The following is an 18,156-nucleotide window of genomic DNA, read 5'->3' on the forward strand; positions in this document are numbered from 1 at the left end:
CATATTAATCATATATGAACTATCTTTTTCATGAAATTTAACACACGAACAAATATAAATTTGAATCATTTGAAGAATAATAATGGTTGCAATGGGCGTCACTGGCGCCCAATTTTCAATAGAGACGAAGTCAAATAACAGACACAATAGTTCTTTAAATTTATCACCGAAAGAAAAAAATTCTTCGATTTGCTAAAGGTGGGTAAAAAGATGAATTATTTATATCTCTTTTCCGATTTTTAACTTTAATTTAAATCGATAATAATTTACGAAAGTTTTCTTTATTAGTCTGAAATATTGATGACGATTTTTAAGGGTTTCTATTTATTGAGGGGAGCATATATCTACCGTCCTCCCCGCCAACGATCATGATGATGGCCAAAATTATGCACAAATATGCTTAAAGCTGTTGTCTCCTTATGTTAAAGCACAGGAAAAAAAAAATTTCCGAAAAACTATTTTGTTCAACAAAAAAAAAAAAAGGAAATAATATAAATACGATTTACGAAGAAAATTCTTATCGCCGCAAGGCGATCACTGGTAACCATGGTTGTCTAATTTTTTTTGGAAAAGAATCTTTATTGTGTTTCCATCTTGGACATCTTTAATTGTTAATCCAGAAATACTCGGTACAGTCCACAAAAAAAAAAAAAAAAAAAAAAACGAATTACCCTGAATAATTTTCGTTCTAATAATCGGATTTTCACGAACTAAATGTCAATGTTAATGGTTCCGGGGGGTGACCTCAAATATGCTAATTAATTAGTGCTAACTATTAATTAAGTTACGAAATCAGACACAAAAGCGTACTTTCTCTGAATAAACATGTATTTGTTTTTACATATTTGGAATCTAGACACTTGAATTAGGGGTAGACAAAATTTTAAAAAAATTGGATCATAAATTGGGTCGCAATGAAGGTTTATATATTTGGCGATAGTCCAGAAAACCGCCAAAAAAAGTCGCCAGCGCAAATGAATATTTTAATGTAACCCATTGACTAATTCATGAAATGCTTAATTTCACTAGGTTGCTAGGCAACCACGCTATGACTGTAAAAAAATTGAAATAATGTTCTGCGATTGCTCGGAGAGGTTTAATTAATTGTTAATGGAAAATAGCTTGAAGTTTCAAGACAATAGACAATTTTTAAGCTGATTTCTGTCCAAAAAGCAAAAAAAATTATTTTAATCTCCTTTGAAAAGAAAATTTGAATCGATTTATAAATTATTTATGATTTTCTAAGTTTTTAGAATTTAAATACAACTTTTTATATGATATTATTTAGATTATGTTTTTTTTACTATATTTATTCGAGGATTTCATACTAAAATCAATCTAACATAACATATTATAGCTATATACAAAATTATTATAGCTATATATATAAATATTATACATATTATATAGCTATATATATAAATATTATACATATTATATAGCTATATATATAAATATTATATATATAAATATTATATATATAAATATTATAGCTATATACGTTATAGGCACAGGTTCTTAGATTGAAAAAAATAATAATCAACTACTTTATAAAAAAATCAATGCAGTACAATTTTTTTTGTTGCTGCAAACCTTAACATTTTAATTTAAGGACATAAAAAAAATTCCGTTTAAAATTGAAATTTCAAAAGTTGAATGTGAAAATGGTATGTCCCCTAGCACCAGGAGTCGAAATTAAATAGTTACAAGTTAATTATAGTTTAATTATAGATTAATTATAGATTAATAGTTTTTATATATTGACTCCAAAGTTTATTCTACACCTATTTTTGGGTATACTTTCGGAGTATTTCGATCGAATTTATTTTTACACCCTTATTTGCTTAGAATTATTAAATAATTTGCTTAAAATAAATTATTCAAGCTGCATGATTTTATGCATTTATAATATAATTGTAAGCGGGGCTTCCATCGCATATCCTTAACCTTAATACCGCTATCATTAAATAAATGGGATACGCTTAGATAAATAATAAAAGTTAATTTTTTCCTCGTTTTAATTTTCAAGGAATAATATGTTTCGATCAAACAGATTTCATTCTGGAAATAGCAAAATTATTGAGTAGGTCCCTTGGAGCAATATCATTCTTATCCTCTTTTGACGAAATATAGGAAAAATTAGTTCTCACAGTTTCTGTAAAAAGTATGTTAGCCTTCTTGCCACGTTTGTTTAATATTTTTTTATTAAAATAAGTTCGGAAATTGCGTATTTTATAGCATTTTTTTAAAATCAGATGACTCGAAAATTGGCACGGCTTCGGAATCTTCTTACAAATTTCAATTTTTAGTATTTCCTGCTTAAATAAGGCATTTTCCTGATAACAAATTATACTACAATAATATCTTAGGAATAGTGCTAAAGTAAAAAATTAAGCAAAAAAAATTCAGTATATTAACAGGAAAAAAATCTACTTGGTATCATAAGGAAGGAGTAAAAGATATAATGAAATAGTTAGTGAATCACACGTGGTCAGATAATTAAAAATTTAATTTCACAACTAAGATGTTAGGACTGAGATATTTCAAGATATTTCAAGATTTAGATACTGAGATGTTTCAATTTGGCTACGCATTCGACAGCTTTTTATTTTCGGTATCTTTATACTCTTTGTAGTGACTTATAAAGCATCAACACTATTTTAGATAGTCTATGTTGAAGTCACAAGAAGCAAAAAAAAGCAAAAAAAAAAAAAAAAAAAAGACAATCAATAATTTATATTCTTTTTTCAAAAAAATAGTATTCTTAGTAAATAATCAGCTGTTTTGCATTAAATAATTTTAAACAGCGGAATGTTTTTAATTTCTCAACAAGGTTTTATTCTTAGATAGCAGACAATAATTCTTTAAAAAAAATTGACTATAATTTAAAAAGGAACTTTACTTTAAAGAAAACCTAAATTATAGTACTAAAAAATTGATAAGTATATCAATGAAGAAATAATTAACGTAAAAGGGTAAAGAATAAGACTCTTAAAAATGTCAAAATTTACTTAAATAATTGGTAAAATAGCTCTGCGGAACTCTTCCGGAAATTTCTTTTAAGATTAAGACGATATAGGGTAAACCAACCAGCGATGGAACACACCCCAGTGAAGGAACATTTGATAGATATTTTTAAAAAATAAGATTTTAAACGTTTTAATTTAGATTGATTGGAAACAGTAGCTTACTACCTAACAATAGGAAGTCATCTAACAATGCATTGAGTTACCTGGTCTTTGGGTCTTCTGTGGAAAAAGTTCTGAATTTGTTAGTATCTGTTCAACGCCTTGTTTCTTTGACAAAATTATAAGGTCAGTGTTTGAAGATATCCGTTTAAAGTACACGTTTAAAATAAAGTATAATAATGTTTTTTTCCTCATTGTGAAAAAGAGAATTCAAAACATGGTAATTGAAGTTACGCTTTATTTATTTTAAGCATCATAAACTTGGAAATTGGTCTCATAAGCATCATAAATTTTAAGCATCATTAAAAATGGAAAAAAAATCTTCTAACCAGTGAAGGAACAGGCATGTTCCTTCAATGGGTTTAAATTTCCCAGTGAATGAACAGTATGTGTGAAATATGATTTTACATGGATAATTAATAGTTCTGAGATATAGAGGACACCTAAAATTTAATTAAATGTTGTATGAATAGTTCCTATAACAATTTCATTTCAAAATGCAAATTTAATTGCTAAATTTATTTGAAGAATTATAATAATAATGTATTTATTATTTATCTTTATAAATGTAGTGATTAGTTATTACATCATACCTTAGACACCTTAATAAACTATGTTTACTGACTAAATATATCAACTAAATATAATAATAAAAGCTTGAATAGAAAATTTTTTTGCAGGCCTTTGTGCCAATAACAAGCTAAATTATTATCTTATTGCAGTCTTTAACGTCCTGACGGGAACTGGTCAGAAAAATCCATTTAAATACAATCATCCAGGTGAAAAATGGGTGAAGTTTTTTTTAAGGCGATATCCGGCGATAACTCAGTGCAATGCGAAGATAATTTCAAAAGGCAAAACTTCCCTTTGAGAATAATATTCGAAATACTGGTTTTAGGAGCTTTAGAAGAATCTTTAGGAGGGAAGTAGCCCTGGCATCCCTTTAGAAAGTGATTGCATTTACAATGCGAATGAAACAAGAGTTGAATACTGCCCTTAAACGAGAAAAATCTTTGGCCCTAAAAATTATAAAGATTTATATTCTAAAGTACTTAGGAAAGAAAAAGTACCTCCATTGGTAGTTTTTCCTTACTGAAGAATTCTTTGAGATATTACAAAATCAGTCCCTGCTATATATTTAATTGGAAAAAGCGATTCATGAAATAAAACGATGACCGCAGCTACATTTTACAAATATATTGTAAATGTTTCTACCCATGGCTAATTAAAAATGCTATCAAATTCCCTATTTTGCTTGTTCTGGATAGGTATAAATCTCATATCAATTTAAAACTGAGCAAGTTTTGTTCATCAAAACAAATTTTCTGGTTTAGTTTTCTACCTAATTCACGGAAATCTCACGTTAGATCTTGAAAACAAAAGAATTGTAAAAAAGTATGTCGAGAAAATTTTACATTCGTTTTTAAATAAGATTTTGAGGCATCAACTGATGAAGTTAAAATGCTCTTATGAAATGCGATATATTTCCATTCGAAGTAGAAAACGTTGACTTTAACAAATACATGCGAAACAGACACCAAAAGTTAATGAGCAAGACAGCTTATCAACAAAACACATGCTTCGACAGTAACGATGCACCATTTCTTCAGAAGCTTGAGAAGGAAATCTCTCAAGTTATGTTGCAAATTTTTAAAGGAACTTTGACAGAAAAGTTTAATCTCCCAAATATCCAATAGCCTGTGCTTTTCTCAATATTGAAGAATTTATTTCAAAAAGAACATTTGGTTAATCAAATTTTGGCACTGAAGCTGATACAGCTAACATTGATAATGAAAGTATCGTGAAAATTGATTTTGAGATAAGTCCTCTTGAGGCATTGTTAGTTGCAAAAACAATTGGTTCCATAAGTAAATGGTAAATACTGCTGAAGACACTCTAGATATGAGTCAATGAGAGATGGATTCTACTCAAACTTCGAAACTCCTTTTTCTCATTTATTATCCAGTGAGGAATTCTAGAAATGGTACTGGAAAATCAAAAGAAATTTCGAAGATACATTTACATTGGCCAAAAATTTGGAAAAAAGAAGAAGGTTAAATCAAAAGAAAAAAATTGCTTTTTTGCATTAATTTCAGAAAAAGAACGAAATTTTAAAGAGATTGAAAGAGCTGAAAAAAAAGTTAAAGCAGAAAGTATGACGAAGAGAAAAAAAATACTTAAAAAGATTTAAAAAAAAAAAGCTTAAAAAAATATGGGGAAAAGAGTAAATAAAAAAGTGATCAGATTATAATAATAATAAAAACATCATCGGATTACACAATGATAAACATTCATAATTTAGAACGGACTATTAAACTGTGAGAAAAAAAATGAAAATTTTTTTTTTAAATTATATATTCAAACATATTTTTCTTTCCTTTTCATGACTGAAAAAAAGTAACATTTTCCACGTTAACTGTGGTTATATGTTGTAATTGCAAGAAAAATCTTGTTTTTAGACATTTGTGTGGCCTATGGATTCCTAACGAGCATCAAACATTCTCAAAATTAAGTGTTCATTCACTGGAAAATTTAGTGTTTATTTACTGGTAAGAACTGTTCCTTCACTTGGTTATCCTACTACTTATTATTTAAACCATCAAAAGCTTAAAACAATATTATGTAAGCTATCAATTTTTTTTTACATAATTTGTATTTAATGACAAATATGTCGACACCATCATTTAGCTGAAATTACAAATTTTGAAATTTTTATGATTTTTTTTTTAAATTCAAGCTAAGCTTAAGTGTTCCTTCATTGGTTAGTTTATCCTATAAGATGATGAGAAATTTAAGAAGTTCAATATCAAGTGAGAGATGCTTAAAAATGTTGACTACGTATTTTTATTAATATTTATAAAATATATATTCAAGAAAATGATAAATATATTATTCCAAATCTATGCATATGTATACATATTTTTGAAATTGTATCAGTTATTGAAAAACAAAATAAAAAAATAAGAAATAATCACATTACATAAGCACAATCTGGTGTATAATCATATTCTATCAGAAGCACGCTTTTATAAAACTAGACATTCGTTGAATAAAGTGTTTTTTTATTCAAAATGTTGTATTGAAATATCTTTACTAAATTGCAAATAAATTATTAAACGACTAAAAAAGTAGCATCGTATTTTATAGTTTGAAAGAAATAAAAATAAAAAGATTAGCAAACGATTATTAGCGAAAAAGATATGAATGAAATTTTACGCTAAGCGCGTGAAGTCAAGTTCCTAACAAGTTAATCGCATTTTAATATTAATCTCCCCATTTAATTATTTCTTTATTGTCGCCAAATTATTTTTTTAAAAATAATTAATTTTAATTTTTTTCAGCTCCTAATAAATAAAAACAGTTGAAACTTTAGATTTTTCAAATATGTAGATTAATGTGGTATAAAAAAATTCATACCTTATAATTCAAAAATTTTTCATTCTCAATTTAATTAATTAATAAAAATAATAATTAATTATTAAAAATTATTTTTTTCATGAAATTATCTTTGGGTAAAGGAGTTTTATGAGTGGGTGTAATTTTTTTTTTGAATTGCTTAATTAGCTTTCAAAATATGACTAAAAACGCAAAAAGTGAAATTAACATTAAGGGGTCCAAACTTTGAATCGCTCTCCTGCTCAAACTATGGGGACCACATTTCCCAGATTGTGGTTACGCCCTATATTTTGAAGATTAAGAATCCAAATATGTAAAAAAAAATACATGTTTATTCAGAGAAAGTACGTTTTTGTGCCTGATTTCGTAACTTAATTAATAGTTATCACTAATTAATTAGCATATTTGAGGTCACCCCCAGGAACCATTAAGATTGACACTTAGTTCGTGAAAATCCGATCATTAGAACGAAAGTTATTCAGGGTGATATCTTTTTTTTTGCGGACTGTACAACATAAACAAACTAGTTATGCATCGATGTTGTCAGGTACACAAAAGAAATTAATAATAAATCTAAGAAAGGATTATATTTCAACAAATTCAATGTGTGATACAGCGCTGTATTTAATTAACTTCACTTTGATTAACATTCTAACTCATGTAGAAAAACTTAGCTCAACTTTGACACGCCATTTCATTTACTGACGATCAGTTGGCGCTGACGTCATAGGTCATATGTGCGGGTATATTTGATCGTCTTCTTCTCGAAGTGCACGTACCTAGAGCTCCTGAATGATAGTATAAGAGCCTTACACGTACCCAGTTACTTTATTTCAAGTCACGCTTCTTTTTTAAAATTTTTCTTCGTTTTCGAAATTGGCTTTGTTAATTAATGTTTACCATATTTTGAGAAAGGCTTCAAAATAAATGACTTACGTTATTAATATTAAGAGTTTTTTTTTTAATTCGTTTAAAATTTTCAATTTTTGAAAAAGTAGCCAGTGTTACAATTGCTACATTTGGCTACTGACGAGTAGCAAAATCTCCTTATTTTGCCCTATATTGTGAGAGTAGAATCTTGTGATCAAAATTTCAACCATTTAATAATTCGAGGGAGCACTTTACTAGAATTCTGTGACAGTTGAAATTGCAAATTTGAATCAATCATTTCCTTAAAAGCATAAATTTATCGCAATTATTTCGCCAAATAAACTTCATTGCCAATCAAAATTCCAACTAACTAGATGCGTCAAATCCCATCTGTAGTCCTGTACCTGGTGACAATGCAAGTTTCAATCTCATCAGAAGGCGATGAAATAGGTTCTTATAGATTTGAAACAACAAGGAGTGTCACTTACTTAGGAAAAAGAATTTTCATTGATAACAGAATGTCTTCTGAAATAAAAAAACCGACTCTATCTGACGAATGGAGCTGTCTATGGGCTGAGAAGATTTGTAAAATCTAGCTTTCTTTCTAGAAAAACAAAGTTCTTAATTTACAAAACTCTATTTGGGCCCGTCTTGACAAATGCTTCTGAAACTTGGAGGAAAATCGTATCGCAATATTTGAGAGAAAGATTTTGCAGAGTATACTCGGTAGTGTAAATGAAAATAGTAACTGGATATTTCACCTTGAACTGTAAAAGATTTATAAATAACTTGGAATTATTAAATACATAAAAATAAATTAAATGAATTGGATGGATCACGTGATTCGAATGAGTGCAATAAAATAAAATAAATGCAATGCAATAAAAAAGTTATTGCTTTTTAGACCCACTGAAACAAGAAAGCAAGGAAGGCCGTGGTTGAGATGGGCTGATTTGGTCGATATTTTATATGGAGTGATTTTAAATATTTTTTAATAAAATAAAAGCGTTATGTTAATAATTAAACATCTTATATAAATTTAATTTTTGTAGAGTCCAATAATTTCCCCTGGAATAACTATATGAAGTGATTCTAAATATTTTTCAACAAAATAAACGACGTTATGTTGGTAAATAAATAAACAACTTCTATAAATTTTATTTTTGAACAAATAGAAATAAAACAAGGATAAATAAGTGAATACAAAAATACTCTTCCGTTAAGTACATCTACAGAACAGAGTTCAGTCGTCTAATTGGCAAATCAGGGCCACTCCTCGATTTATCCAGTGCTCTTGGGGTTTATCGGTGGGCAAGAGCATAGATATCACAAAATTAGTAGAGTGTCCAGTAGTCGATAGAATACCTCGTCTCTCGCTCGTCTTGTACACTGGGCACAAGTAGCTGTTTTTTCCAACGAAATCTTCTCGTTTAATGGGTTTGAGCCACACCTGGAGAAATATTCAGGTAATAATTAAAAACAAGAACACTGTGACGAGATACTATGTTCTGTAAACAAAAGGGTAGGATTAATCAGGAAATTTACGATTGAAATTTAAGAGATAGAAGCAATTATCATGCAAATGTTTAAATAGGCAGGACACCTAATAAGATTTGAACGAGTCGAGACACTAAGATATTCTTGTCCAAACCATCTAGTATACGAAAAAGAGTAAGACTGTCTGGAAAAAGACCTTAAAAATATTAGAATAACAAACTGGAAAACCCTAATCTGGAACAAGACAGCATGAAATGGAATTCTGAGGTAGGACAGGGCCCACTTGTGACTGTCGTGTTACGGAAGAAAAAGAAAGTGTGGTCTTCGTATATAAATACATCTTAGTATATGAAAACTGAAATATAACTGAAGTTATTCAAAATTATACTTTTCTACATGATAGAATTTACATATACTGGGAGTTCAAAAAGGGGGAAAACGATCAATTACAGCGAAAAAATTGTATTATATTAAAAACCTAAAAAAAAAAACAAAGAAATTTTCAGAAAATACATAAAATGATATCAAACTTGACTCCCAAAATCATTTCTGGAGAGTCGGGCGTGGTTCAACTTCAAATTTTTAAATCTTCAATTTTTCATTTCAGATTTGGATTTTCCAGAAAAAGTACTTTAATTCGATTTGAAGGTGTTTAAAGTTTGGTTCACAGATGACACTGTAATCGCAAAATTAAAATGCGATAAAAAAATTTTTTTGTAAAGCCAGCTATTTCAAAAATACATCTTCATTTAATAAATAAAAACAAACTTGTCTAATATTTTCAGAAACCTGTCTCATAACACCAAACTTGACTCCACCACAACCTCTAAAGTTTGGTTTCTTAAGATATTCGACAGCTTCTTTAGTTTTCGAACTCTCGTACTACTTGATATGTATACTGTTACCGAGAATGACCGAAATCACATAGTCATTTTGCGAAAGTTAAAAATATTTGTTATATCAGGTTTGATGTTAATTAATTTGTTGATAATATTATATTTATTCGATATTTTAATATCTGCTGAGGATTTATTACATCAGTTTTCAGAGTACTGGATAAACATCAGTGTAGGGCGCATACCGGGCAGTGGCACTTCACTGACCAAAGCAACAATGAGATTGTCAACAACCACCTATTTCGGTCATTCACAGTAATATGTATATATATATATATATATATATATATATATATATATATATATATATATATATATATATATATATATATATATATATATATATATATATATATATATATATATATATATATATATATATATCTATCTATCTATCTATCTATCTATCTATCTATATATATATATATATATATATATATATATATATATATATATATATATATATATATATATATATATATATATATATATATATATATATATATATCTATCTATCTATCTATCTATCTATCTATCTATCTATATATATATATATATATATATATATATATATATATATATATATATATATATATATATATATATATATATATATATATATATATATATATATATATATATATATATATATATATATATATATATATATATATATATATATATATATATATATATATATATATATATATATATATAATTACGTGTACAAGTATGCGTACAATGAATGCTTACTATGGGTACAGGATCGTACAATACTTTAGGTAAGGATTCACCCAGAAGCCAGCGATCATGGTCCCAACGAGCTCCATCCAAAAATAGACCTCTGACATACACTCCTGAAATAAAAATCATTATCATACTTTTTATTAGCACTAAAGAATTCCTTTTGTAAAGAACATGGATCAAAATAAAGAATATTGATATGATACTGAATTCTTCAGAAAAGCTAATTCTTATTCTGCGCCTTTCTAAATGCTTACTTAGTTTGTTTTTTTTATGTTGCGGGTCTTTGTTACCTTAATCAGTATTGCATCCTGACAAAATGTTTTGTGTTTGTTGAACTGTGTGAAAAAAATATCTTGTTTCATAATGAGGGTGATATGAGAGTCAAAAGAGATCACATAATTTATGGACAGCTCTACCAACATGAAGTCATAAAACAATTTGCCTTTATAAATTGGGGCATCATTTAAATTTTAAATCGAGAAAGCGAACATATTACTTCCTGCACCAACAATTTTAGGTTAATCACAGTACTTACTTTATTGGTGACACCAGATTGTTGATGTGTGATGTAACACATACCTTACATACATACCTCAATAGATTTACCTCAACACATACCTCAATAGATTTCAGTATTACAGCCACGCATTATTTTCAATAATTGGTATATTCTAGTACACTAAATGGCAGCACTTCAACGAATCTTTTCTACATTTTAGTAAGTGGTTATAGTTTTCTCTAGCAGCTTCGAAGTGGAGACACCTTTCCTCCAAAGCCTCTCACTTTTTTGTTCAATTTTTCTGAATAGGAGAATGAGTATAGCATAGGTTCTCAATATTTTTTGGCTCATCTCCCATTTTGCAAAACAAAATCTTTTCTTTTCTTAACAAGATTTATTAAATACTTTAAAAAGATTTATGGTACACTTTTATTCCTATCGTTAATTTATTGAAAGTTCCTACTGAACAGAGATTATATGTTTGAACCTTTTCCTTGGCGATTTTTTTAATAAAAGTAGCCTTTAAGAGAAAAATAGAAAAAAATATTCGCTGCGAAGTTCAAATTATAACTATAAATTAATTTTTAAGCACAATGTACTAAAAATTTTGAGTTATTGTAACACTGTATTCATGATGAGTAAGAAAAATGGCAACATAATCTATAAAAAATTCGAGGAGAATAGTTTAAATTTTAAAATAAAATAAAAAAAATGCCACTTCTAACTGCTTAAGAATTTTTTTTTTACGTAGAACAGCAAGCAAAATGCTATTTTCGCTGTAAAATCATCTAGTAATTGTTATTATATATATATATATATATATATATATATATATATATATATATATATATATATATATATATATATATATATATATATATATATATATATATATATATATAAATACAAGAAAACACTAAATCCATTTCGGGCAAATCCGTGATTAGAATTATTTACCAAAAATTCCTTTACTAAATAATTTCCTTTGCTAATCTATACAGTTTTTCCATATGCAAATCCATTTCGGGCAAATCCGTGGATAGAATTGTTTGCTAAAAATTTCTTTATTTATACAATTTTCCATGTGCAAATCCATTTCGGGCAAATCCGTGGCTAAAATTATGTACAAAAATTTTTCTTTGTTAATCTTTCCATGTGCAAATCCATTTCGGGCAAATCCGTGGTTAGAATTATTTACTAAAAATTCCTTTGCTAAATAATTTCCCTTGTTAACTATACAGTTTTTCCATGTGCAAATCCATTTCGGGCAAATCCGTGGATAAAATTTTTGCTAAAAATTTCTTTATTAATTTATACAATTTTCCATGTGTAAATCCATTTCGGGCAAATCCGTGGTTAAAAGTATCTGCTAAAATTTTTTCTTTGTTAATTTTTCCATGTGCAAATCTATTTCGGGCAAATCCGTGTTAAAATTATCTATTAAAATTTTTTCTTTGATAATTTAAATAATTTTTCTATGTGCTAATCCATATCGTGCAAATCCGCAGCTAAAATTATTTGCAAAGCAGGCAATTTATGTTTCTCTTTTCTATTTTATATTTTTTCTTAAATAAACATCTATCGTCTAAAACTATTTATGATCAATTTTTAAAATTATCCAGTACAATACCTTGCGCACATCCATTTCGGGCCCATCCTTGGTAACTAACAAATCAAAACTCAGAATAACAAATCACTTCAGCAGTGCAGTAAGAACGACACTTTAAAACCCTCTTGTTACACTCAATTTGGGCTTTTGTTTTCATTTTTTGTTTTCATATTTTGTAATCTGGCAATCTTTCTGCGAAAACATTTTTAAATCATTCTTGAAAAATATCCGTCCGTGTAAGTTGTTATGATTTTGCTACTCGCTTTATAGTCCCCCCTTTTTAATGTTTTTTCTTTTTATTTTATTTTATTATCTGTTTTTACATGTTATTTTTACTTTTTATGATCTATTTTTATGTAGTTTTTTTATAAAAAAATTTTTTTTGAGTGCTCCTCACACTATTGTATTAATATATTTTGCTCTGGCTTTATTGATACAATATCAGAAAGCACTCTGTTTTGCGGATATAATCGTGTGGGCTGAAGAAAAGATTATATCTTTTTTTTCCGGTTTTTTAATTAACATTTCAATTTTTTTTTTTTTTTTTTTTTTTTTTTTTTTTTAATAAAATGTTTATTTTTTTTACTTATTATTTCCCACCCCCTTTTTTTCATATGTCTATAATCTTTCTTTGTTTTTATTCTTCATTTTGAACTTATATATATATATATATATATATATATATATATATATATATATATATATATATATATATATATATATATATATATATATATATATATATATATATATATATATATATATATATAGTTAGTATTATAATACACTATAAAATTGGTCTATTTGCTGAATTAAACTGCTGTTTGTAGAAAATGCAACACCATGAAGGAATCATCAGAATCAAATGAAATTCGCAGCAAATGTCAATTATAGGATATTATGCAAATTAATAAAGTTTCAGAGCCATCGCGCGTGCGTGGCGCGCGCAGCGCCCTCTGAATTGATGCTGAAAGCGTATAAATAAAGTGCTGTAGCGGGACGTTGAAAATAGTCTATGATTATTTGTTAGTGGCAAACGTTTAGTGAGACCTGAGTATGCCTCCACGACGGAAGAATAAGAAATTCAAGCAACTTACGGAGTTTGAACGAGGGAGGATAATCGGCCTTCGAGAAGGAGGATTTTCCTATCGCGCAATAGCAGCTCGTATGCAGCGGAACAGTTCCACAGTGATGCGAGTTTGGAAGCAGTGGACCGACGAGCACCGAACAACTCGAAAAACAGGCACTGGACGACAGAAGGTGACGTCAGAGCGCGATGATCGACACCTGCTCCGCATGGCGGTGAATGATCGCACAGCTTCCTCCAGGCAGCTGGCAGCACATTGGTCTACTGCTACAGGTGTACAATTGTCGGCTTCGTCAATTCGTCGTCGTCTGCTGCGCCGTGGATTGCGTGCAAGGGTGCCATTATACAGGATTCCCCTCACGGCGGATCATCGACGGCTGCGTCGGCAGTGGGCTCTTGAGCACAGAGACTGGCGAGCTGATTGGCACCAAGTTGTCTTTTCAGATGAATCACGCTTCAATTTGTGGACCCATGATGGCCGTGTTCGTGTTAGACGTTATGCCGGTCAACGCTGCCTTCCTGAGTGTATTATTGAACGACATAGTGGTCGAACACCCGGAGTTATGGTCTGGGGTGCGATTTCGTATCATGGACGATCCAATTTGATACGAATTGAGGGTAATCCCAATAGCAACAGATACGTCCGTGAAGTGCTACAGCCCGAAGTCGTTCCTTTCCTTCAAGGCATCCCTGGAGCTATCTTTCAGCAGGATAATGCACGCCCACATGTTGCGCGGACTGTTAGAGACTTCTGTTCAGCACAACGCATGCAACTTCTTCCTTGGCCTGCTTATTCGCCGGATATGTCGCCTATTGAGCACGTGTGGGATATGGTTGGTCGGCGTCTCACTCGTGATCCGCGTCCTGCAGTTTCCAAAGACGAACTTTGGTTGCGCATACAAGCGATATGGAATTCTCTTCCTCAAGCAGATACTCAACATCTGTTTGACTCCATGCCACGTCGTATAGCAGCACTTATTGCAGCGCGTGGTGGCTGCACCAAATACTGATTTCGGACGCTTAATTTGTTTCTTTTGTTTTGAAAATTTCATCATTTATTTGTATCAGTACAAGTCGTTTCTGCATTAAATTTCATTTGATTCTGATGATTCTTTCATGGTGTTGCATTTTCTACAAACAGCAGTTTAATAACTACCATAATAACATATAACTTACGAAGGATTGTTGCAGAATATGCTCAATACAAAGTAAAATTATTGGTTTTAAAATGGTTATAATTAATAATTGGTTTTAATCTATAGGTTATATTGATACATGGCTAGTGTGCAGGTATACATAAAGTAGCACTAGATTAGACTTCTTTTAAGCAAAGCTCTCGAAAAGCAACTTAATCTTTCAAAGCTGGGGTCTTAACCGTCCATTGGTTCTGATAATAGTAAATGTGGCACAGAACACGAAAAAATAAATTCTTACCGTCGTTTGGTGGCTCGGAATAAGGTACATCTTCGAGTATTTCATAATCAAATATTAGGAGATCCACCGGAATTGTGTATTTTCTGGCATAATTTTGCTGACTTCCTGTTAAGAAAGCTTGGGTGAAGTAGAAACCAGATATCCAAAACACGTTTGGTGGTCCATTGTCAAACCAATCCTGTCAATTTGATTGAAACAGTAAAAAATTAATTTTAAAATTCACTCCATGCACTGGATTCGTGAAAAGTTTATTGGGAAAAAGTATATACAGTGAAACCTCTCGGGAGCGTTCCAAAAGGGTCGTTGATGGACATTCTTAGAGGTTAACTTCCATTGACTTTAAATTTGTTTTTGAAGGAACACGATTTTTTGCAAACTATTTTAATTTTAGTCAGTGTTTTCTTGGTGTGGAAACGTTACTTCTGTTGTCGTCATGAAAAGACGGATCCATGAATAAAATTTAGCTTCTATAAAAATGATTCCAATTGATATAATTATATATAAAAACAAATTTACCAAATATGAAGGATGAAGTTATTTTAAATAAATAAACTATCTTTAAAGCTATTTTAATTAAATAAATAAACTATGTTTTTTGTTCAAGTTTGCATTTCATTTTATATCATAAAAAATAAATAAGAGGTTTTAAAAAATAAGAGGTTTATTCATTTTTTTTAGATGCTTGTTTTTTTAAATAACTTTCTTAAATTTAACTTTCCACTCTGAAAGTAAATCATTGATGGCTATGTCTTCAGTGAACTCTTTCTACAACATGAGATTGTATCGTCAAAAAGAGCACTCTAAATAAGAGCTTCACTCATATATTTTGAATGCATTTTAATCAACTTATTTCTTTTGTTACATTTTTTGTTTTAATGTTTCTTCATGTTTCCTTATTTGACCTTTACCAAATTTGGTTCAGATGTATGCCTGATCGATGGGAGAGGTCTCAATGGTCTTTCCTTAAAGGTTTCCTTCAGCACAAAGTTCATGGAAAAAATTCCGTGCCTCCCAGAAGTGGTCGCTACGTAGAGGTGGTCTTTCCAGGAGGTTTCACTCTATTGAAATAATACACATCAGAAATAAGTTTCACCATGCAATCTTACTTGATGGCATGCCAATAACTTATCATATTGTTTCATCGTACTTCAGATAGCGGATGATTGTAATTTAAGTTACCCTACTTGAAACAACGCACATTTCGGTGGGTAAATGTAATAGAACGGATAAACGAAACTTTTCATACGCGAAAAAAAGAAGAAAATATATACTAATTAGTGCCGTATAATCAATTTACCCAATACTGGTGAAAGAACTGCAAAAAATTATTATTATGTTTGGAAAGACTAGGAAATTGTGAGTAAGAACTGAGCTAAAGTAATATAATTCAATAAAAACCTTACTGAACTCATTTAAAACGCGTTTTGAACACGTGTTTGACAAAAATCGAATGAATATAATAGGCTATGATTAAATAAAGGTACATTTTTGCTTGTGGCTTAATATTCATTTATTTATTAATTGTAACTTGTAATTATTACTGCTACAAACAACTACAGGGTAGCTACTAAATACTGTTACAAATATTGAATCATTTTATTGGAAATTTATGGAAAATGATAACACAAATATGATGAACACTATAATTGAAAATTTACTGTATATATATATATACACACAGTAAATTTCCAATTAATAGTGTTCATCATATTTGTGTTATCATTTTCCATTTCAATAAAATAAACACACAATGATTCAAATTGTCTTACCTGGAGGAATTTGAGTCTTTGAAAGAAATCTGCAATGTAACTGCCGAGAGGCTTGAGGGAGGGGTAGGATTTACTCATCCACATGTTGGGAATCTTACCTTTCAAAATGCTTTCCACCACTTGCTCCAACTCACATGACATCACTACTAATCCCTGACAAGGAATAAATTAAAGTTAAAGAGATTCTTATTTCATTCATTGCGAAGGACGAGATAACTCGTCTTCTAGGAATATTCACTGTGCGCTACAGACGACATAACTCGTTCTTTACACAAAGTTTTTTAATATTATAGCAGCATTTCCAGCGACTCATTTACAAAGATTTAGTATAGATTATTATTTTTATTTTATTATTTTTATGACTGTAAACGCAAAGTGAGAGTTTTTATTGGTTTCAATTGGTTATTAATTTTTAAAGTAAAAAGCACAAGTTTTAAATAAATTTGCTTTTTTTTTAAAAAACATTTTAGCTCAAAGGGTGAGATGCCGCGATGAAAGTGTTCTGCTTGCACATTCTTGTAAGTTTTAAAGTTTCATGCGCCTCTTTTAAAATCAAAAATACAAAGTACAGTTAAAAGAAAAACCGAATACTCTAAACAAAGTGATAATGGCTTATTTAAAAATAGTCATCAAAAGTTTAATCTCGCTGGGAGACGATCGGTCCATTCCAGAAGGAGGTGAGGGTGTCTCGGATCAAGACAATAACTCCCACAGGCTTGCAGTAATGTGCAAAATCTTTCCTGTCACTTGTACACATTTGCCGGAGACATGCAGGGACACAACCAACCAGGGCTGGATTACCCATTAGGCCAGACTAGGCCATGGCCTGGGGCCTCCAATGATTAAGGGCCCCCTTAAAATGGTTTTTCTTTAAAAATAAATTTTAAAAAATTGAGAAAAACAATGACTTTTCAATTTTTTTCAAAATCTTATGATTATTTTTTAGTTCTAATTTAATAAAATAAAGTAAAATTTTATTTATTACTATTTATTTTAATTATAAATATGCTTTCTTAACTGAAAAGGTGTATAAATACTTTTATATTTGAATAAACAAAAAATATATGAGAAAAGAATGCAATCTAAGGGACCCAAAAATTTGAATGGCCAAGGGCCCCGCGTACGCTTAATCCGGTCCTGGACACAACAAAATTTCACATTTCT

General features: G+C 29.7%; 1 protein-coding gene across 1 annotated transcript in view; it reads right to left on the reverse strand.

The window, feature by feature from the left end:
- Nucleotides 1–8,584: 8,584 nt before the first annotated feature.
- The window catches only part of Dhc36C (Dynein heavy chain at 36C), a 117,334-nt gene continuing 107,762 nt past the window's right edge, over nucleotides 8,585–18,156 (reverse strand). Inside the window, exons 52-55 of the mRNA XM_087149732.1 lie at nucleotides 16,993–17,145; nucleotides 15,224–15,401; nucleotides 10,601–10,704; nucleotides 8,585–8,904 (exon numbers count right to left, since the gene is read on the reverse strand). Coding sequence (XP_087005858.1) covers nucleotides 8,698–8,904; nucleotides 10,601–10,704; nucleotides 15,224–15,401; nucleotides 16,993–17,145 — 642 coding nt within the window. The 3' untranslated portion in view covers nucleotides 8,585–8,697. The remainder of the gene's footprint in view (nucleotides 8,905–10,600; nucleotides 10,705–15,223; nucleotides 15,402–16,992; nucleotides 17,146–18,156) is intronic.

The sequence above is a fragment of the Parasteatoda tepidariorum genome, chromosome 8 (genome assembly GCF_982258835.1).
Source record: "Parasteatoda tepidariorum strain Cologne lab strain chromosome 8, Ptep-v5.0, whole genome shotgun sequence".
In the NCBI taxonomy this organism is placed as follows: Eukaryota; Metazoa; Arthropoda; class Arachnida; order Araneae; family Theridiidae; genus Parasteatoda; species Parasteatoda tepidariorum.